This window comes from Hyalella azteca, unplaced genomic scaffold (assembly GCF_000764305.2).
Source record: "Hyalella azteca isolate HAZT.00-mixed unplaced genomic scaffold, Hazt_2.0.2 contig3816, whole genome shotgun sequence".
Classification (NCBI taxonomy): domain Eukaryota; kingdom Metazoa; phylum Arthropoda; class Malacostraca; order Amphipoda; family Hyalellidae; genus Hyalella; species Hyalella azteca.
This window is the reverse complement of record NW_025934050.1, coordinates 98,618-122,128: the sequence shown is the minus strand read 5'-3', so window position 1 is coordinate 122,128 and position 23,511 is coordinate 98,618. Positions and strand designations below refer to the sequence as shown.

Below are 23,511 nucleotides of genomic sequence, written 5' to 3'. Positions count from 1 at the left end.
GCATTAATTTAATTTTATGTATTATTTCTTATTTGATAGGTTCATGACTTGAGAGAACATTTTATGAAACGGGACTAGAATTTATGATTTAAAATTTTCGTTGTTTTAGATGCTGTTATCTTTTTCCTGATATTTTTCTCTAAAGCACAATGAAGCTACTTACTTTCCCAGGCTCGTTAATGTAGTTTAACTTATAATTTTGAAACTATTATTGTGTATTATCGAATTCAAAAGAGCGCAGCTTATCCTTATCATTAATGAAAAAGGGAAAGTGGGCAAAATGATACACTGTAATATGCATATCCTTGTTATTGATAGTAAAAAAATATAATTTTATAATGGTATGGAGACGTTGGGCAATTACAGACAGCATATTCAATCAATCTTACGTACCTGGAAGCAGAGATGCCATTTGATTTTGAAATAGATTCACACAACACGACAAAAAAATTAAATAAGTAACATGTGATCAAGGGAATTTACCAGATTTAATTATTCAGAAGTCATAAACAACGCGGCACTGTTTCGCTCATTAATAATTGTTACATGCTGGCGTTCCTGTGCTACGTTGTACAGTTGGCATTAAAAAGTTTTCTACATTTTCCGCTTTGCCTATATTTTACATTATATTGCGCGCTACGAAGCAATTTGACTCGAAAGTCGATCGTTTAAGAAGTCTAATATCCTTCTCTAGCAGATTAATGTCGACTTCCACAATTCCAAAGTTCAAAATAAGAAATTTATGTGTTTCATTGTTTGGTTTAAATGATTGCGAGTCGTCAATTATTAAAGTCAATCAAAGCGTGTAAAAGTTTTTGGGACAATTGCATTGGACTTTTCCTAATCCTTCGTCAGTATGCATGACTGGAAATCAAAATGGTGAAAGGTCATATATACCTACAGTGTTGCCACAGATATTGCATTCAGGTGAGTTTGAGTTGATGCTACCACAGCATTATGAGAATGAGAAATCTTCTTTATCACAAATTTATTACGATCAAATTAAAATATTTCGGTTATTCTCAATAAATCGATTGCGCAGCATGGTTTTCAGTTGCGATTCCCGCTAGATTCTATCACCTCTAATTGAGGGCTCAGGTATATGGATGCAGTAATTTTTGATACTTTCGTTATAATAAAAGAAGCTTCATTTTGGGGCAAGTTTTTGGTTTAGTATTTTTAAACTTGTTCCTTTGTTAGATATCCCCAATCTTGCTTGATGATGTCGGAGGCTTTCTCGGCAATGACGTAAACGGTGGCCATGGTGTTGGTGGAGACCACCTCCGGCATCACCGAGGCGTCCACGACACGAAGGCCCGACACTCCCCGCACACTGAAGGTGAAGGAAGGTATTGAATAAGTTTATTTGTAGCACATTCCTTGATGCAGTAAAATATGTTGAGGCATACACTATTCTTTTACCGATGAAATATAATAGTACTTACCGCACTGTGTATTAACTATTTAAGCATTTTGCTTGAGTTTGCGGACCCACTTTGAAACGGATGAAAATGAATAAGTTGCAAAAAGTGATCAGAAAGAAGAGAAGGTAAAATAAATTACAAAAGTAACCGTTGAAGGTTCTAAGTGCATAATGAATTGACAGTCCCAGCTCGCTAGGTGATGAAGTTCCAAAATAATTACTTTTCGATATTAAGTCTTAAGAAGTCAAAACTTGCTGCAGCTAGAATAGTTAGGGGATGAGAATTGCAGAAGGAATGATTTGCTGTGCAAGCCGATGTTTTTTAATATACCCATTATGTAAATATTATGTGTACCATTGTCCATCCATTGCAACTAACGATTTGAATGTGACATTGTTTGTGTCTATGTTTCTACGTGTATGTGCCTGTTTTTGCGAGTACTTGGTTACGTTCGCGTTTGTGCAGGTGTGATCTCCAAGACACGAATGGACACGTTCCCGAAAACAATGCTTGATTGTTCGCTACTGCCCCACTACTAGCAGGATGATGTCAACAGCATTACATCAGCTTGCCCAACAGAGGGCAGATGTGCGGTACGCACTACAGTCCCCCGGCGCTTATATAAATAGTGGGGAAGGCGAATTGCCTGAGAGCCTTTACGGGGGAAAGGATGTGCATAAGTGTGGCCTGTTACTGCATCATCCACTACAAATAAGAAACTAATGAACTGAAATAAAACGACGTAAATATACTGTTTCTCCCTAACCAAATATAGATGCTAGCTCGAATCTGCAACATATGCCGTCTATAGGACTCGGGGGGTATGTAAATCAGTCGTTCTACTCGTACGTCCGCATCGACTCAGGGTTTAAGATGCAGCAACTGTGCAGCTTACTATCTCGGTATGTCTGGACACGGACAACACTCCTAATCTCATGCGACTAAAGAGTCGGAAAGGAACTGATATAAACTGGCTGGCCGAGGATACAGTGAATAACTTACGAGGATACAGTGAATAAGCCGAATGTAGCGACTCCTGGGCCCATACTTTCAAAAAAAGTTAAGAGATCGTAAGTTCATCAGCCAATCATTGATGGCCTTTGAAGCAAAATCCACCAATCATAGACAAGAAAATAGAGCGTAAGTGCTTACGTTCACTTAGCGAATTTTGAAAGTATAGGCCCTGGTCAGAAGCCTAGGCGGTACCTTAATTTTGTTGGAGAATGCGATTCTAAACACGGTTACACTTGAAATTTTGGGGATAACAAAAAAGTGACGCAGAATGGAAGAGGGAAAATGCATAATGAATGGAGCAGCAAAATGCTTGCTTATAATGACGTGGCTGCTGAATGCTTTGAGATGAGTTTTGGTTAGTTTGAAAGGCGAGATTGGATTTGTTGAGACTTTGATAAGCTTGTGCAGAGTTTTACTGTCAGGTGACAATGTTGATACCATTCGTCCCTGGATATTTCCTGATTGATGTCTTCCTTGTTGAAAGATGATATCCTTCACATGCGATATGTTCATGAGCATTTCCTTGTATTAGCCTTTCCTGTTTATCACGTCATGCTCTTGGTGACGTCAAATAGCCGCAGTTATATGAGCTCTGCCCAGACGCGGAAACTTCAGTCTTGGGCCGAGAACAGTCGTGTGTAAGCCCTTACTCCTGTCCGTATCCAATAGGACAGTAACCCTAAGTTAATGTCAGAGTAGAAGTAACACTCTATACTTATCCATACTTCAACTGGACACCGAAGACATCAGTGTTAAAGCTCCAACTTATAATCTGATTATCCTAAACTGTAAGCCGATATATTCTCACTAAGTATAAGTATCTAATCTGTACTTAACTCGTGCTTCATTTATCCTCATTTAAGTCAAGGCACCAGAACCTGCCTCATGTAGTTAATAACTAATTAGATACGCCTAAAACGTGCATAGAAAAGCACGGCGTACGTACGAAACTCAACATCGTACATTACGGAAAAAAGGGTTATATTCTTGTTATATAATAAGCAGAAAAATGAATTTTATTGTCATTCTACATTCACATAAAAGAAATTCGGATCAATGAATACTATAGGAATATTAAGTAGCATGTGTGTGGCGTGACTATGTTGGGTGTGGCAGAGTCCTACACCGGGCCGACGAAGAACGACAAGAAATAGATGACCACTATTCTTCCTCCGCCCTCCATTGCCCTTCTGTAGCTGTTGATTTGGAGTTGTCTTTCATTCGTACAATGAATGAGGCGAAAAACCGAGTGCAGCTAATGTGGCGCTTTTAAACTTGCGGTATTTGTAGGGAAGATGAATGAGTTAAATACTTTGGGTCGTGCGATCTGAGTGTGGACCATGTTTTGTGCTATTTCAGTGATGTACTGTATCAACTGCGTGAATGTTAAAATTTTTGTTCTGTGCTTGTACAGAGGTGCAGTGGCATGTAACATAAGCAGCTGCTAAACTCACAGCCGGTAGGAAGGCGTTTCGTTAAAGTGAGCGTGAACTTCCCTGAACACTTGCACGGAGGTAGAAGAGGTCAAGCCCAGATAATTTCCTATTAGATATTAGTTTAAGGGGAGCGTCTAGGGACAACTTTATCTCGGTTATTTACAGACGGATCGAAGCGAAATTTGGTACACGTATGCAAAACGGAATTCAAAGACTTTTTCTCGTGTGAATTTTTCGAAAAAATGAAAGAAAACGCGAAATTCCTAGAAAACGGCAAAAAAGGGGGACCTTTAGAAATCCTATCTCCTCCTAGGGTTTTTAAGCTACAACATCGAGACATATATCATTCGATGCGTAAAGACCATATCTAGATACGTCACTTAGCGGGTTTTTGGATTTCTTATTTTTGTGGGTGTGGGAGCATTTTTTCCGATACTTTTCGAAATTTTTCGATTTTATCCCCGCCCTCCCCCACTTTTTGCAAAATAAAATCCGAACTATAACGAAATTGAAAAAAACGACGAAATGGCATTTGTAGATCTTTCCTTTCCAATATATGTCTCATTGATGCAGCTTCAAAACTGTAGGTGTGGATGGGATTGCTGTGGGAAAGGTTTTCAGCTTTCAGCACGTAAAGGCACGTAACGTAAAGGCACGTAACGTAGATACCGAAAGTTAGCATCAATTCACTTCAAAGTAAGTCATCGGCGCATGGAGCCACTAAATGAACACCATCTCGCGTGCTGTCTGTGAGGTTACAAGCTCTAGCCGAGTGAAGAGCACATTTTATAGTTAATTTCCCCCTTTGGAATTACTGAAGGCCCCCCACCCCCTTCCCCCCTCACGGGATCTGTCGTGAACGCAAAAATCAACGTACAGAGATGGTTCTAGTACCGTTCGATGCGGCAGAAAGTAAGCTTTAGGATGAGTATAGGTACTGGAGAATGTCATAATTGGCCGCTTTACATCAGACGATCCTCTTTATGGTGCTCGGCCGGGTAATTTCAGCCTTAACTTTACTGAAGGGGCCCGGACACCTCCCCCCCATACGGGATCTGTTGCGAATGCATAAATCAACGTACAGAGATGGTTCTAGTACCGTTCGATGCGTCAGAAAGTAAGCTTTAAGATGAGCCTAAAAACAGGAAAAGCCAAAATATCGACCTTTGGACCTAGACGCTCCCCTTAATATTCTACTGATTCACCTGAGCCTGGAAGACACAACGCCCATTGGGTCGGTCGGCGGTGCCATTTTTGCGGTGCAGCAGAAGTGCTCGTTGAATATCGTCATGTGGCGGGCGTAGCACTCCCAGTAGCCGTCGGTGTTGTTGCCTAAATGCGCGCACGCCTTCAACGTCTGCGAAATAAAATAATTATGAGTTCAAATTCATTGAAATATTGCAGTGAAAGCTCGTTAAAATATATTTAGATAGCATACTAGCATACTTTAGATAGTATAGATACTAGCTGATTCCCGCAAAATTTTCCATGTTTGCGTTCATTATTTGTACCCTCGTTTTAAAAATATATCCACGCAAACATTCATCAAAGTATCGGCGATATCCACGCTTACATTCATCAGAGTATATTCATCTAAATGCGCACACGCCTTCAGCGTCTGCAACAACTAATGATGCTACATCATTCTAATTTCTTTCAAACTTTACTCAGGATATTTACCTTTAAATGTCATATGTATACGCAAAAGTGCTGGTGAAATAGATTTTTTTTTTCTTTTATACCTCTTTCTTAGGTAAGTTTTAAAACGAGGCTATAGAGTTGCCTAACTCAACAACTGTCAGGGGTACTAATACTATAATGTAATACGAAGAGAGCGTAGGAATAACAATAATCATTCGAACAGTTGGCATACTAATAGAAAGTAAACCACTAACGAAAAGAAATGTTAAAATAAATTATAGATAAAAAAATAATGCCAGGAGTGGCAATGAATTCATATTCTCGTTCTCATTGACATACCAAATCCGGCTGTGCCACTCGTATTTTCCTGATGGCTTCAGAGTCCATGATGCGTCTCAATTCTTCAACACCTAAAGAAAAATAAAACAAAATTAGGTCAGACCATTCTCATTTGCATGTCCAAGTTGTGGCAAAAGATGTCCTATCTTGGCGCAGCTACATATACGGATGGTGATGAAAATATTTTTATTGTTCGATTATATAATTTTTATGCATAAGGTTTCAGTCTATCAGCGAGTACGAGGTGTCTTCCATTTCGGGACCAAAGCGGTCGTGAATAAATTCAAGCCGGCGTATAAAACATATCCTATAGCTGCATTAACCGTGCGACGAGGCGATAAATAAAGTAGAATCCTGCCACTCAGGAAATTTTATAAGGTTCCTTATATACTGTGTTCCCTCTGAAAATTGTTGGTATAAGAGCATATCTGATTACAACATTCCAATCCGTTAACGGCTCATGCCCGACTGTTCGTATCTTCGCTATTTCCTTAAATACGTAGAATTTGAATTATTTGTTTTCTGCATGAATCGAACCAAATTCATAACTTTATTTCAGTCTTAATTTTGGCTAACGTCTGTATTATAAAATGTCCTAAAACGCCGAAATAAAACTAGCGCATTTAAAACGCGAAAATATTGTTAAAAAGTACATACAGTATTGAAATTTAAATAAGCGGCGTCCAGCTTTCCTACTTGGTTCCTGTATATTTTAATTTCTTAGCGAATCGTCATGCAATTGAGTTACAATCGTATAACTAAACAAAAAAAATGCATTGAACTTGTGCGCTTCTGCGTAACAGTAATTCGAGTTTTTTTTAAATAAGTTCATGTAGTAATTTTAAATAAAAACTAAAACAATTCAAAAGTTTTACCTCATTATGTTTTCCCCTTGGTTACCACCTTTTGAATATCATCAGTTCGACAGTTCAATTCCTTCAGAGTATAGATTTTCATTCAAGCTGTTTAGGTTCATTTCAACACGCACAGCTGAAAATTTTTGATATACATCTCACTATCACTATCCTAACTTAACCTAACCTAACCTAACCTAACCAAACCAAACCTTTCAGGTGCAGTTTAATGTCGTCGGGATGTTCGTAGACATTGTAGTGAACGACAGGTAATTCGACGGGGTTTTTCGATGTGATCGCTATGTATCCTTTACTTTTTGGGCGACATAGCATATCCGTCGCGAAAAGGACGGGCTCGTTGAGAAGCGGACCGGCAATTTGGGAATTAATCTAAAAAGGTCAGAAAGTATTACTAGACCGCAGTGTTAGTTTGACTTTGACATCTCAATAGATAGATTTCCTCATTTTTCATGACACCGCGTTTGTTACGGATGCTCATGAAATCTGACCTTAGCATTATTAATCAAGACATAAACACAATATTGAAAGCCATATGCAGAACCATGTGAAAAACATGTATAAATAAATGCATCACGCAAAAGTGACACATAAAAGCAAGTATAAATTGCCAATTATCGGGACAAATCACTTATCACGACATAACATCATATTTAGTCTTTAGAGATCATAATACCGCGTTTGTTACGGATGTTCATGCAATCTGACTTTAGCACTATTAATCAACACAATATTGAAAGCCATATGCAGAACCATTTGAAGAACATGTATAAATAAATGTATCATGTAGAAGTGACACATAATAGCAACTATACGTTTCCAATTACCGGGACAAATCACTTATGCCGACATAACATTATATCTAGGAAAATCTGTCGTCTAACCTCACGTGTGTAGAATGGAAGCTTTACGCCAATTTGAAGCCCCATGTACAGATCAACGTCGGGGCGACGAGGGTTACTTCCGCCGACATTGAGGTACGTGTGCATCGTGGGACCCATCGGCGTAGAATAGAAGCCTAAGTGGTGTGATGAGAAGAAAATTAATGATAGAACTGCTGCCGATTAGCCACGTTCAGCCTAAAAAATTCCTATCATTATCAATGGGGAATACACATAGATATTTGTATAATTTCAAATTGTATTTATAAAGTCATTACATAATTGTGGAGCAGAATCACCAAAAACATCAAATAAAATACAGGCGCTTTTTCGAGTGCGTTTTGTCTTAACAGAATGTTCATCTATGAAGAAAATGCGGTCGTTAATACAAATGTTTTCATGTTTAATCGTTTATTTAATTTAATTGTTTTCTAGGCTGGCCTGCACCATGCAAGAACTTATAGAGACGGCGCGGAACTTTGTCCACGGTGCCGAATATTATTCGCTTTTTGAATGGGGTTTTGCCAGGAGGGAATATGGCAATATTTTTTCTTTTGATAAGTATTGTTTAAACTTAGTGGTTTTCGTCCAAATAAGGATCGCGTTGGCATTTTCGCCACGAGTTTTCGTTGATCAGAAATGATGGCTAAATTTTACTATTGAAAACCAGGAATCAACTGTTCAGATTTTTTGATAATGCAATACAGCATAGTGAGTGCAAATTAATTTAATAAAAAAACATTGGTAGTGGCGGAATATTTAACCGAAGAAACCCTGCCGCCTGATTAAAATGTCGTAGCACATCGTGTAGAGACCGAAGGGTTGATCATGAAAGTCCTCAACAAGTAATCTTTGTTGTTATTCGTAAACAACAACTTCAGTTTGGCGCATGTATGGCATCGAGTGTCTTTTACAATTTTCAACTAAATGAAAGTGAAGCCCAATAGATCAACGTAAATAAATTCAATGCAGTATCAAAATGACCAGAAAATGCACATAGGCAATTTAATGTTAATGTATGGCCTCGAATTTAATGGATATATGGCCTCGAGTTTCTTTTACAATTTGCAATTAAAATGATATAAGTATTAAAATCACTTGGCTGCTTAAGTCGCAAATTTACCAGGAATGTAAAAATAAAGAAAATAGCCAAAAAGGTCACCGTTTCTTATAAAAGAAAACGTTTCGGAGTCCAGCTCCATCGTCAGTTCAAAACCTAGAACACAGATACAAACAATTAGTAGCCTAAAATTCACATTCAAACAATTCACCTAAACTTGAGGACATTATAACTAAAATCGAAGATAACAGAAATAAAAATGAGATAACATATAGAGAAAGTACAGGGTGCGGCGTGGGAACTTACTCTTTTAAAAAAATCACAAAGTAAAAAGTATTAAAGATAGCGTTTTAATTCTTTTGTACTATCTATTTACAATTTGTAGAGGATAGGAACTGAATGCAGCATTTAAACTGGGTTTCTGTTTGAAAATATACAATGATTCTAAAATTCGTAGGACAGAAACACCGGTTGTGGAGGCTAAAACTCTAAAATCACTATTGGACACCGGGACGTTGCGCTGCTCGGCATGAATACGTACGGCTGAATGATTATATGGCTTGCCAAAAATTCATAAACCCGATTTCGCTTCAAATTTTCAATTTCGCCCAATTTTTGCTGCTTACATACTCCTAGCTTCAAACTTGCTAAATTTCTGGTTCCAATTTTGAGCTGTCTTACCACCAATCAAATTACGGTAGACAATACTTACATGTTTGTGGACCGCTTGAAGAGTTACAATAATGTTCAGGGCTTGACTATGGCTTCATTTGATGTAGAAAATTTGTTCACTAACATACCTCTTTCTGAAACTATTGATATTTGCCTATATTCTTCGTTTAAAGGTGTCAATGAACTTGTCATGGGTCTGAACCGCAACTTTTTAAAATCTCTTTTCGAATTATCAGTTTTGAACTCTGTTTTTGTATTTGCCGGCAAATTTTATAGGCAAATTGACGGTCTAGGCATGGGTCTTCCTCTCGGCCATACCTTGGCTAATATTTTCATGTGTTATCACGAGGCTACATGGCTGGCAAATTGTCCTATTGATTTTAAGCCAATTTTCTACAACCGATATGTAGATGATTCATTTTTAATTTTCAAACATCCCTCTCATGTGGGCCGTTTCTTTGATTATCTTAATCGGCAACACAAATCCATCAAATTTACTATGGAGCTTGAATCCAACAATAGTTTATGCTTTCTTGATTGCAAGTTCATAAAATCCGATGGCTGTTTCCAGACATCTGTGTACAGAAAATCAATGTTTATCGGCTTAAGCACCAGATTGTTTAGCTTCTGTTCTTTTCGTTTCAAATTAAATGGGATTCAAACATTATTAAACCGCAGTTTCCGAATTTGCTCTACTTCCCATAGCATGCACACTGAATTTGAATATTTGCGCAGTATGTTCTCACTGAACGGGTTTCCTTCACAATTTGTGTATACTCAAATTAAGAAATTCTTGTCTAAACAATATGCTGAGGTGGTTCCCGAACGTGACGATAGGAATCGTGTTTATTGCTCTTTTCCTTACTTTGGCCCCGCATCTGAGACGATGGCAAAGGAGTTGAAAGATCTATTCTCTAAATACCTCCCAAATGTAAATCTTAATGTATTGCTAGTGAACAATTTCAAAATTAGCTCGTTTTTCAAGTACAAAGATCCTCTCCCTGTTCTTATGCGATCATCCCTAGTTTATCAATATAGTTGTGCGCAGTGCGCATCTGCGTATGTCGGTATGACATCGCGCAATTTTTAAACTAGGCTTGTAGAGCATAGGGGCAGGAGTTATAGAACAGGAAACATACTTGCGCATCCCCCTCATTCAGCACGTATTCATGCCGAGCAGTGCAACGTCCCGGTGTCCAATAGTGATTTTAGAGTTTTAGCCTCCACAACCGGTATTTCTGACCTACGAATTTTAGAATCATTGTATATTTTCAAACAGAAACCCAGTTGAAATGCTGCATTCAGTTCCTATCCTCTACAAATTGTAAATAGATAGTACTTTCTCTATATGTTATCTCATTTTTATTTCTTTTATCTTCGATTTTAGTTCTAATGTCCTCAAGTTTAGGTGAATTGTTTGAATGTGAATTTTAGGCGACTAATTGTTTGTACCTGTGTTCTAGGTTTTGAACTGACGATGGAGCTGGATTCCGAAACGTTTTCTCTTATAAGAAATGGTGAACTTTTTGGCTATTTTCTTTACTTTTAAATTCCTGGCAATTAAAATGAAAGTGAAGCCCAATTGATCAACGTAAATAAATTTAGTGCAGTATTGAAATGACCAGTAAATGCACTTGGGCAATTTAATGTTTGATCAATTAAAAACTTTCTACTCAGTCTTGCATGCAGGAATATCAAAGAGATAATATTCATTCAGCAAATAAGCATTATGAACCAATTTATCCTAAGTCTGCGCTGACCGAGGCTTGAAAACAAATGAGCAGATATCTGTTGATTATGTATACCTGTTTGCTTCTTAATGTAAGTCACGATGTTATGAGGGCTTAAAAAATCCTTTGTCGAGAACCAGAGGCCGGGTTTTATCTTCCAGTACAGTGGAATGGTTACGTGAGTGCCCAGGTTTTGCCCGACACCTTCTGCCAGGGCTACTACAGGAATCTGTGATTTTTAAATGAGCAGGATTTTATCAATTCGAACATAATTGTCAAATTTAGACCTATATTTAAAAAAAAATGTTTTATGACAGGAAAACGAATGAGAAGTAATTTCTCGACCCATTGCCGCAATTATTAACAAAATAGAAGTTTACTTTCAAGTTGTTGTTTGTTAATGCTAGATGACTGGACATAATTTGAAATTTGATATTCATTTAAGTCATAAATTGTACTTCACTTACCCCTAACTTTTCAAGTTGTTTTCTTGGCCCAATGCCGGAATGAATTAGAAGCTTTGGGGTCATAACAGCGCCTGCGCTGATGATCACTTCCTTTCGAGCGTTCACAATGCGAGTCTGGATACAAAGATGCCACTTTCAAGTTTAACAAGGAAAATATTACAGAATTAAACTAAAGGCAATGTAACTTTAAAAAATTTGAGTTTTTATGCTTACTTTAATCATAACTTTTGACTACGATCGAACGCAACTATGGGAGATACCAAGTAAAGAATGAGTTGAAATAAAATAAAGAACAATATTTCTTAATCGTACATAGAGATTATTTAAAGCAGTTCGCTTATATAATTACCTTCCCTCTGAAAGTGTATTGCACCCCCGTTGCTTTTTTATTCTTGTTGAAGAGGATCTGCTCAGAAATAACAAGTGAATTAGATTGTTCGACCTGAATGCTATTTCTGATCCATCGTGCTGTCATGTTAAACCTACATCAGAACGACGCACGCCTAATCAAAGAACGCAAATTAAAATTTAGCTTTTGATTTGTTTGTTATTTGTTGAAGCGATCGAACTTAATATCGTCATGATATGATAACTGTACAATAGTGTTGCCAGCGTTAAATTTTTTTATTTTTTTTTGGCTGAGCCTTGACAGTGCGGACTCTATCACGATGTGGCAAATTTTCTAAAGCTAGTTGGGTCTCGAGCCCATAACTCTCTACCCTAATCTTGCCAATCTTAACCACCTGACTACCTCACTGATCCTAGATCATGAATTTGTGACCAATTAAATGTTTGATTTTAATCTTTAGAACGTTTTTCGGGACATAAGCGTGCTTCGAAATAGCATTTTGTTTGCGCAGTCAATGAACAACAGCTGGTATGATTCTACGCTGCATGCAGGCCGCAATTTTTAGAATGCCAAAATTATAGACTTTTCCAATCAATCATTACTTCCTAATAAAAAATTGTGGGCTTGAATACCACAACCAATAATATTGTCCGCGAGATAAATGTTTAGGTTGCAAGGCTTGAGAAATCATAGCGGGCGATTCCGTGCATATAATTGATGGTTGTATCTTGATAAGCTTTTAGTGATTGGCTGAAGGAATACTGAAATCTTGACTATTTTTAATAGTACTGCATCAGGTACGAAGGCTACAAGATTGCGAACGACGAGAGCGGCAACAGCCACCATCACACACATAAAAATCAAGGCTGGGAAGCAATCGACCTCTTAGTGCAAGAACCTAAGTAATTATAATTTTACATTGTCGATATTTATGAATCCCAGATCATGGAAGACCTCAGTGGATGAGTATTATCAACGGACAAGCAATTGTGATAGCGACTTCTCTCCTTCAATCATTATTCGATGTGAATTATTTTCTCAATTGACCACGGATCCCCGAATTTTTTAGGGCTCAGATGCGTTAAAAGCTAAACATAACTTATTCCCTCTATACTTTGAATTTCTTCCGCCAAGAAATCTATCTATTTCCAAAGGAGTGACTGACATGCAGTAGTGGATGTTTCGCGATTCGAGATTTATTGTCAAATGTTCGAATTTCACTTTTTGTTCTATCAGTCAAATCTGAATTGCATCTTTGATTTTGACGGATTTACGGCGTCGATATCAGTTGCATTCGGTGAAATCTCAACATGTAGAGCAATCGCAATATTCATCATAGTAGGTACAAGTGTATTTTTCTAGGTCGACCGCTAAGAATCGTTTGCGCAAAGAATCCATGAACAACAAAATGTGGAAAAAAATGTTATAGCAATGTGGAATAAATGTGGAAATAATATCTGGCTAATAAATGTGGGAAATTTATCTGGCTTTTAATAAAAATTTTCATTTATGTTCATTTGCCTTACTTTGTCAACCCGGGCTCCAGTTAGAATGTGTAGGTTAGGTCGGCGCATGACTGGCTTCAAGAATGCTTCTGACGCCGAAGCTCTTACACCGCTTCTTATTGCGTTGTGCACCGGCGCAAACCCTGAGAATTGTTTGTAAATAAACACAGCATTTTAAACTCAGACTTAATCTTTAGAAATCGAATTATTTACTTTATTTCCGTTGAAATAGTAAAGAAATTAAAAAGTAACAACTACTGCAAAATTCCTTGTTCTGTTTAGGGGCCATATTTCTATCTTATGACGATGAATCCATCATGTTATTTGGTCTTGTGATGAGTTTAGTTTAAGACTTCGTAGTCCACGGTCACGCTGATGCGCCGCCTTCGTCGTCCTCCGTCTCCGAGTCATCGCTGGGCAGGTCACCCCGCCCTCGGGTCCCGGATGTAACGTTGGACGTGTTCCGTCTATTTGCCCTCCTTTGGGCCAGCTGATGCAAGATGCTGTTGCTTGTCACTTGCTGAGGGTAGTTTCCCATTACTGGACAATCCGGGATCTTTCTCAACCAATTGTCCAGTCGTCTCTTGACTGTTGCAAGGGTGAACTCCCATCCTCTCAGCTCTTTTGGCAAGGCATTAAAGAGCCTCGGTCCTACCACTGACAGTGATCCCTCACGAAGAGTCTGTACTCTGGCCGCGGCTCGGTTATTAAATGGGGGAACCTCGCACAGTCTCCCCCTCCTTTCATTGTAACGTGTCACTATTCTGGAGGTCTCACTCTCAAAGTTGGGAGCCAGTCCGGTTATCATCTTCCAAGTGAACAGTATGATATACCTTTCTCTTCTACTCTCCAGTGAGTACAGCCCCAAGTGTTTCAGCCTTTCACAGTAGTTCAGGTTCAGCTCCCTCATGCCGCTGATTCTGTGCGTGAAGGTCCTCTGCACTGCCTCTAGTTTTCGCACCGCACCCGCCTTGAGTGGCGGCCAAAGTTGGCAGCAATACTCAAGATTGGGGAGCACGGGGGCTCTGAAGAGTGTAATCATTGGTGTTGCTTCTCTCGTTCGAAAAGTCCGCCATATTCACCCCATCCGTTGCCGGCTGCGCGCGACTATTTCCTCGATATGGGCATCGAACCTGGCTTCAGTACTCATCAACACTCCGAGATCTCGAACTAGTTGCTTCTCCTCAATTTCTGTGCCATCTGATGCCAGGTAGCGATGTGGCATCCCGATCTCTGTGCGGACTCTATATCTCATTACTTCGAACTTTGTGCCTTTGAACTGCATATTGTTCACTAGGGCCTAATCGTAGATTGACGATAGATCATCCTGTAACCTCTCGCAATCTAGGTCATCTGTGATCTTCATCAGCACTCATCCACCTCAACAGGCTTCCTCCTACTCCCAACAGCCTCAGCTTTCTAGAGAACACCCCATGGTCAACTTTGTCAAAAGCTTTAGCGAAGTCCAGGTATACCACGTCCACGTCAGTTCCCTTTTCCACCTGGGCCACTAGACGGTGATGGTGCTAGAGTAACTGCGACAAACAGGAACGATTACGCCGGAAACAATGTTGTCTTTTATTATACAGGTCAGCCTCTTCCATATACCGGATAAGCCTCCTGACCACTACCTTCTCAAAAACCTTGATCACATCTGAGGCAAGGTCACAGGTCTGTAATTTTGGGGTCTGTCTCTCGCACCTCCTTTGTGGATTGGCGTTATCAGTCCTACTTTTAGGCCTTCAGGAATAATTCCCTCCATCATCGAGGCTTTCCAGAGCATTGTGAGCGGAACCTTCAGTGCTCCAACACACTTCTTCAGCAGCACTGCCGGAATTCCATCCGGTCCTGGTTCTGAGAACGTCGCCCATTCTTTAATACTTATTTCCAAATCTTCTGGCCCAAACTCAATGTTCACCAAACCCCTTCCGCCTCCCTTGAGTAGCGGGGGTTACTGAAGACTGATTCAAACTGCGATCCCAGTAACTCACACATACCCTGGTCTCCGACAAGGACATCGTTATCCTTCAGCGGGCCCACAGGCGTCTTTATTTTAGCCTTGGACTGGGCGTATTTGAAAAAAGTAATTCGGGTTTTCTCTGATTACCTCCACTACTCTTTCTTCAGCAGCTTGTTCTTCTATCCTATGGGAGTCGTGCAACCTGAGTTCAATTTCATTGTGTAAATCTACTAGTCTCTGTCTCCACAAATCACTAGTGGATTCAGCTATTTGTTTACTCAAACGTGTGCGTTTTCTCAAAAGAATTCGTCGGTCTCCCGGAATGCTGCGGACTTTGGGTCCCGTTTTTCTCAGGGTATGAGAAAACGGGACCCAAAGGGGTATGACGGTTTATGCTAATGTATGCTAAACGGGGTATGACGCACACATACCTGTGCTAATTTCTCACAAAGTTTTGTATAAATTTCCTCTGCATTCATATCGTGAAACTCTTCTCTCCACTCAGTTTCGTCAAGTTTATTCCATATTGCCTCTCAATCCGTTCTTCGATGGTGAAAGTTAAGGAATGCCAGTCCATTTTTGGGTATAGCCCTGGGTTGGGTATCAGTTCAATTGTCGTAACCACCCTCACCGGGCGGTGGTCTGACAGTGAGGTTTCCTCAACCCAAACGTCAACCACAATTCTTTCATTATCAGTAAAGAAGAGATCAAGGATATTTCGTTCCCTTGTCGGCAACCGTACCTGCTGACTGAGCAAGTGTTCGGCAGAGAACTTCAATAGTTTGGCTTTTCGACTTCTCCTCTACGTCGCCCAGACTTGTCCATCGGATACGTGGGAGATTGAAGTCTCCCCCCATTATCAGGCTGGGGGCTGGTTCACCCAGTCCAGCCACCCTGGTTTCTATTTCATCCAGGGCTTTGTTGAAAATTTCCGATGGGCAAGCAGACGGCCTATAGACTATGGCTACTCAGAGGTCAATTTTTTTATGTGGAGTAGTACGTTTTCAACTAACCGATCAGAGTTTCCAGATTTCGATCTCAATTCCACCGTGCTTCTTGCGAGGGAGTTCTAAGGTAAACGATTTCTCCTCCCTTCTTCCTCCCTCCAATTCGGTCCGCTCGATAATGTTGAAATCCTCCCATTGCAATTTCTGCATCCAGGATATCCTTCCTTAGGAGCGACTCCGTTAGCGCAATCATAAAGATTCCACCCTCGTCGGCCATCTCTCTCAGCACGCCAATCTTGTGGCGCGCTCTTTGTGGGAAGAGTCCCTCGATGTTGGCCAGCAGGATGCCAGACTCTTCCCTTCTTGGTGTTCTAACCTGCAGCTACACCGATCTGCCAGGCGTCCCTGGTCCAGCAGCTCCTTTATCTGGAGCTGCATCATTTCCAATTAATATTGCATTTGGTCCGTCATGTCTAAAAAGGCACTGAGGGTAATATCTTGCTCCACACGTGCTTCTCTGCCCCGTGCACATCGGCTTCTCAGTGGGCTAGCTAAATCGTCTGTCCTTCACCATTGACTCCGTTCATTTCCACCTCGTACATCACCGCTCCTTCCAACGGTGCTTCTCTCAGCGTTGCTCTGTCTTTCCTGAGCGCGAGGGGCGGGCTGTGCGGTGGGCATCTCCATTTGCTGTGAGGGCATACCATTGGTTCTCGCTCTATTGCCGTTTTCTCCACTTTGTTTTCTTGATTTGATGTGGTGGAAACAACAGTTTTTTCTGGTACAGTCCTCTCTGTTCATGATACTCCAGCACAGCGTAGGATGATAGAAGAGGCAATCCTTACCTTTTTTGCACCCTCTGGGATAATCGCTTCCACAATCAAAGAATTTATTACACATTCTATGGTGTGAGAATGTGTATCCTTCACCGTTCTTCCCGTATTCACAATTCTTTTGAAGGTGTTTCCAGCATACATTTTTTTAACTCGTGGTCTGCCTGAGGGTACAAAGGCTCCTTGGGAGGAGGGTAAAGTTGGAAAAGATGATGGCAAACCGATCTTTAAATCCAGAAGGTTCATGGTGTGGTTGGGAGCAATGTGGGAATGGGGGGTAGGGGGAACGGGAGGGGGAGGAGGTAAGGCTGGTAGGGAGGGGGGGTGGGAAATTGAGGAGGCTGTACTGGATATGTCTGTTTGCCGAACATTCATGGCTGACTGAAGATTTATTTCGCTCACGTTGTATTTATCCCCACATTCTTTCATAACGCAGTGCTTGCATTCATATGAAACTGGTATAGTCAAGTCTCACGAGAACGTAAAGCGGGAGCGCTGTACACTGAAGGTGTATAAACAAACGACATATTGATGCCATATTGATGCTGAAATAAAGGTTATGGGTGTGCGCCAACGGTTAATACCTGACAAATTGTCACAATAGAATAAAAATAACCGCATTAGAAGTTACCAAATTTTAACACATATGATCCCACTTGAAGTGTCCAACATTGTAAAAGTCCAATCATCCCGATCACCGTTATGAATTTCAAGTCAAATGAATGATAATAATGAAACCTCTTCAAACCCCCATTTTATACAGAACACAGAAGTTTCGCTTGACTTTCGTATCAAAATGTGCACAAAGAAATGAGAATATTTTAAATTGAAAATTTATACTCGATATTTAAATTTTGACCCAAGCCTTTACTCACTATATAATAAAATGTTTGTGACAGATAATATACCGACACGATAAGGATCGTAGATACGCATTCTGATAACTCCTCATATCTCTACATCGCCAGTTTGCCAACACACACAAACGTAGACCTGCATATTTAAGATTCCTCTCAAACAGAAGTTGTTATGCGTTATAATTCTGCACAAATTTGAACTTGAAAATTTTAATACACAAATTCTAATCTCATATCAAATCGCATCATTTAAAATTCATCTAATTCTCGACATCCTGTCAGGACGCAACAAATCCACGAAAATGGTTCAAAATATTCAATATTTATTTTCTTTTAAAGTTGTGCCAATGTCGGCATTATTTTTGTGCATTAGTTTCATGTAGATACAAACGGAAATTCACTAGTCAGTACCAATATTTGATGAATCAGTGATAAGTAATGCGGGGATTGTTTTAAACTGATCGTAATGACTTTACTTGAGATTATTTATAATAAATATAACAGGATTTAAATTCAAATTCAGAAATTCTGGGGAATTATTCGGTAAAATTTAGGTGAACCGTTTATATAATAATCATATCAATTCCGCTTTACTAGATTTTTAAATGCAACATTTAAATGCTGCGACAACTCGTGAATGGTTTCAGTGCAGATCACACACTCACTTTGATGCTTGAAACTGGGTTGTGAAATTCTGTTCGGATTACATTAATTACATTAATGATTATATTAATTTTACTCGTGAATACTTTCAGAAACCGCATTAATACTTCTTACAGAAAAGTGTATGAACACTTCTTTCAGAAATCGTATAACAAATCTTTCAGAAACCGTGTGAATACAACTTTCACAAACCTTATGAACACCTTTTTCAGAAACCGTATGGACACATCTTTCAGAAACCGTATGAACGCATCTTTCAGAAACCGTATGAACACATCTTTCGGACTCCGAATGAAAGCATCTTTCACAAATCGTATGAACACATCTTTCAGAAACAGTAAACTGTTCAACAATCTGTTCAACAATGAAGCAAAGTATGCACAAAAAAGAATTAATTTAAAGTTTCAAACTTACTTAGCTTCTCTTCACTGTTTACTACTTAGATTATCTTATTTAGCAAGGTTTGTCAAAAATTGTTTCCATGTTTATTGCACTAGAGTACATCTGCGATGAACAAGCAACTCTTCAAGGTCACAGTATCCTATGAAGTAACACTGGTCACTTAAGAGAGGGGTCCATATTTAAATTATGAATTCTTAATCACAGGCAAAACCTCGGCAATGTTGGAATTAAAATTTATCCTTATTACCTATATTATTAGGACCGTTGGGATCTATGATGTCGAGTCCCAGCTCAGCAGCGACGGGACGGATGATTTCTTTCATCTCTCTGACGTCGTCTGTGGTGTCGACAGTCAGTGGCCCGCCTTTGCCGTGGTATGCGTCTTAGTGATGCAAATAGAAATACTAATAAATTTCCAGCCCATAAACCTAGTATATTAGTAGTCAGTTAAGACAAAGAACTGAACCGTTGAGGTGAAAATGACTAATGCATTTCATTGTTTTTGAAAATGGCTAATATGAACAAAGTATGTAATCTCTCAAGCACCTCACTAGATAAACAAAATAAAAGTTAATAAATTCTTCTATGGCTGTCAATTAGAAACTCAATGAATTTGATAATTTCATTTTCATGTGCATGTATCGTTACTGGTTTGAAGTGAGCGTCACTACTTCATACTAGGTTGAATGGATCTTACACTGCTGAACGCCAAACCATAGCCACTATACCGAGCATGAGGCTTCAAATCAAACCCGTCAGGTTGCTTTGAAGGCGTCCACGAATTAATCTAAGGCCAGGATTGATCAAATGAATTTTGTGATTTCTCAGATCTAAATCAATTACTTTCTACGGAGCATTAATTGAGGAAGAATTTTAACTAACAGCTTTGAAGTAATATTGCATTGGTTTGTAGCGTTGCCAAGGTATTCGTTGCAAAAATAAGAATGCCGCGAATAGCCGTAGTTGCGGGTACGTGCTTCAGAATATTTAATTTCAAAATTTGCACTACTAACGTTGAACTTTAATTCATCAGTGGGCCCAGGTTTTGGTAAAATTAACTAGAAACTTCATTCATGTAAAGTCAATTTACTTGATTCACTTATTTAGAGAAATGTTTTGTATAAACGACGAAAATGGGTGCAAAATTTGCCGTAAGATAACTTAGATTCTGCTCGTCTGATTCTCATGCCTTCAATGTTCAAGCAAAATATTTATGTTTTGCAAAAATTTATTGCCTTTATCTACCATCTTCAATCAATATCGTGCGACTCTTCAAAGTGCATAGTTTGTTGCAGCATGCAACAAACTAACTTAAGACTCACCCGAGAACTGCAAGAGCTGGAGACTCACCCGAGTGCTCAGTGACTGTCCCTCTGAAGAACTAGAAGACTCACCCGAGTGCTCAGTGACTGTCCCTCTGAAGAACTAGAAGACTCAACCGAGTGCGCAATGAGTGTCCCTCTGAAGAACTAGAAGACTCACCCAAGTGTCCAGTGACTGTCCCTCTGAAGTATTGGAAGAATCGCCCGAATGCTAAGTGACTGCCACTCTGGTGAACTAAAAGACTCACCCGAGTGTTCAATGACTGCCCCCTGGTGAACTGGAAGACTCACCCGAGTGTTCAGTGACTGTTTTTTTGAAGAACTAGAAGACTCACCCGCATGCTAAGTGACTGCCCCTCTGGTGAACTGGAAGACTCACCCGTATGCTCAGTGACTGCCCCTCTGAAGAACTAGAAGACTTACCCGTATGCTCAGTAATCGTCCCTCTGAAGTCCTCAGATTTTTTAAAATAAGGCAGGAGCGACGCATGGTCCCAGCCCGGGTTGCCGAGGGCGCTCCAGTTATCGTAGTCGAGTTTGGCGCCGCGGACGTAGAGCGCGCCGTTGACGGTCGTCCCCCCGCCCATCACGCGCGGGACGATCATTGAGATGGTCTGCTCGAAAGCGTATAACACAGCGTGTAACAAATAAATCAATTAATTGTAATGATTATTCAATAAAAAGTTTATTTGCACTGTGTAACTACTAAATAAAATAATGGATTCAATTTTTTTAATAAATTCATCTCGCTGTAGACAGGGAAAAAAGAACAATTACCAGCATGTAGGAGTAAAATGCCGGATATTCTGAATCCAATGTTCACATGACAGCCCAAGAATCACGGAACGGCCTCCAATTGTTTCTAGTTTTTCGTCTATTTTTATTTTGTGTACGTTAAATATTGTAGACATTTTCGTAATTTATTCATACTTTCATTGATCAATAGAAAATTTCTATTAAAGCCCAAAGACATCATAGTCTAAAATCCAAACACATCAAATGTGTTAGGATTAGTAAAATGTGTGTGAGCATGAGATTTTACGATCAACTTACGAAATATTTTCCAAAAATCATCAGATACTATTAAATCGTTTCATTTTCAGAGTTTAAAATTACATTTATCTGGATGCATTTCAGTTTGTCCTTTGCATCGAAATCTTGGACCTCCACTAATATTACGAGTAATTCGTTTGCGCTCCTGTTATACTGCTAATAAATTTACCTCTTTAATGTAAGGCTGATATTCTACCTGGTTTTCAACTCCTAACAAAGAGTTTCCCCGTGAGATGCCTTTCACTCTGCGGAAGTGGCCCGTGTTTGTGACGTACGGCAGGATCGCCAGTCTGGGTATGGCGGTCTCCGGTGTAGCCGACGGCCCTTCCTCCAGCAGCAGCACGCGGGCGCTGGTCTCCGAGAGGCGCGACGCTACCACGCATCCCGCGGCGCCCGCACCAACTGACGGGATAATTTACATGGAAGTCGAGTGATATTTTATTTAATAATCATAGGTCGAAGACACAACTATCAGTTGCACGCTCGCGCTGGTCTCCGAGAGGCGAGACGCTACCGCGCATCCCGCGGCGCCCGTACCAACTGACGGGATAATTTACATGGAAGTCGAGTGATATTTTATTTAATAATCAGAGCTTGAAGATAAAAATATCGGTTGCACGTCAGAGGTGAGGCTTGATTCTTGGCCAGAACCTGCTTACCTTGCTCCAAGCCAATTGTTCAAAATTGGATGATCCTTTAGGACTGGACCGTTTATAATTTGTGAATTCCGCCGATTTTTTGTTGAACACTGATATTAATTAGCCATGTACTGTATTCAACCAATTCTCAAATTTGGGTTTGTTTACTTGCAGGCGTGTACCGTGTGATGTTCATGGCCAGCCATGGATGACCGAGCCAGCCGTTGATCCATCCTTTGAACTTAAATAAAGCCTGTTCAGTTTCTAGTAGCAAATCCTTTCTTATTTTCCTGATTCGTTGAAGATGGTTATGGTTAATAACTGAAGTCGGAAAATCAGTCATCTTCTTTTAAAATTTAAATTCAATATTCATTATTTTTGTATAGTAAGTACTTACGTTCACTTAGCAAGTTTTGAAAGTATGGCCCCAGGTCTCCGAGAGGCGAGATGCTAACACGCATCCCAAGGCGCCCGCACCAAAAGACGTGATTATTTCAAGCTGTGAGTCGGCCATTGTGAATGTAAAAAGTAGATTTGTATTCATATAAACTGAAAAACTTGACTATTTAAGAGAGATTGTATAAAGAATATTTTAAGAAATTAAGGCGCTTTGGAATATTGAAAACGTGAGTTCACAATTAGCGGAATCAAGAATTTTTACACATAAATCACAGCTGGATAAAACTATTGGCTTTGTTGATACAACATTTTTTGACATTAATTGGTTAATTTGTCTACAAGTAAGTTTACGAACTATCTTGCTATCTTGTCAATGATATTACCGATGTAAACTTTGAATGCATAATGAAGTCTCGAACGCCCCTAAGTGTTTCATGCAGATAGCTTCTTCATTTGCTATTTTCTGGTGTGCTATTTTCTCGTGGAATGTTTTTGAAGCCGACGTGGGAAATGCATATTTGGTTCTTCGAGGGCGTATCTGCAGCAAGCTTTAATGTAGAGTGTTGTTAACATCTGAACGTTACTCCTGTTAGTTTTAAAATGGTAAATCATTATTGGGATTATATTAAAAAATGTCGTCTGATTATATTAAAAAACTAAAAATTACAGTGATGTATGATGATATATGATTAAATTAATCTTAATAAAATATGACTGGGTCTTTTTATCATAATTAACTTTCGTTGGAGATTTATTATTGCTGAGAAGGTCTTTCGATTAAAGGATTCTCAAATTTCAGGGATTAACTTTCCCAAGAAAATGTGGAGTTCGACAGGTAATCCATTGTATATTTTATAGCGCATTTGAATGCCCTCGTTGGTGACAGGCAATCCATATATTTTGGCCTATGCGAAAGCGTACAAATACAATACCGATTATTTCGGTATATTACCTCTGCCAGATATTTGATCTATATTATATATTATGGTAAGATTATGCAGCATCGAATAACGAGGTTATTCAAAAAAATTATTCAATTTAACATATA

The 23,511-nt window shown here is 39.4% G+C and overlaps 1 protein-coding gene across 1 annotated transcript; it reads right to left on the bottom strand.

Annotated features, from left to right (window-relative positions):
* Nucleotides 1-294: 294 nt before the first annotated feature.
* Nucleotides 295-23,084, bottom strand: LOC108672069 (glucose dehydrogenase [FAD, quinone]-like). The gene is made up of 13 exons (XM_018159685.2): nt 22,462-23,084; nt 21,623-21,828; nt 20,798-20,987; nt 19,300-19,434; nt 13,412-13,533; nt 11,886-11,942; nt 11,537-11,650; nt 11,145-11,298; nt 7,611-7,744; nt 6,921-7,098; nt 5,855-5,925; nt 5,080-5,231; nt 295-1,333 (listed from the first exon to the last, which is right to left on the bottom strand). The coding sequence occupies exons 1-13, from the start codon at nt 22,523-22,525 to the stop codon at nt 1,180-1,182; spliced, it is 1,731 nt and encodes a 576-aa protein (XP_018015174.2). The 5' UTR covers nt 22,526-23,084; the 3' UTR covers nt 295-1,179.
* Nucleotides 23,085-23,511: the final 427 nt, after the last annotated feature.

Bases quoted from the DNA above. Each gene is read 5' to 3' on its own strand.
- LOC108672069 (XM_018159685.2), bottom strand. From the start codon at position 22,525: ATGCGTGTTAGCATCTCGCCTCTCGGAGACCTGGGGCCATACTTTCAA. The intron at 13,534-19,299 runs GTAATAAGGATA...AACAATTCTCAG, and splicing joins CAACGGTCCTAATAATATAG to GGTTTGCGCCGGTGCACAAC. The intron at 11,651-11,885 runs GTAATTATATAA...CTTTGTATCCAG, and splicing joins AATACACTTTCAGAGGGAAG to ACTCGCATTGTGAACGCTCG.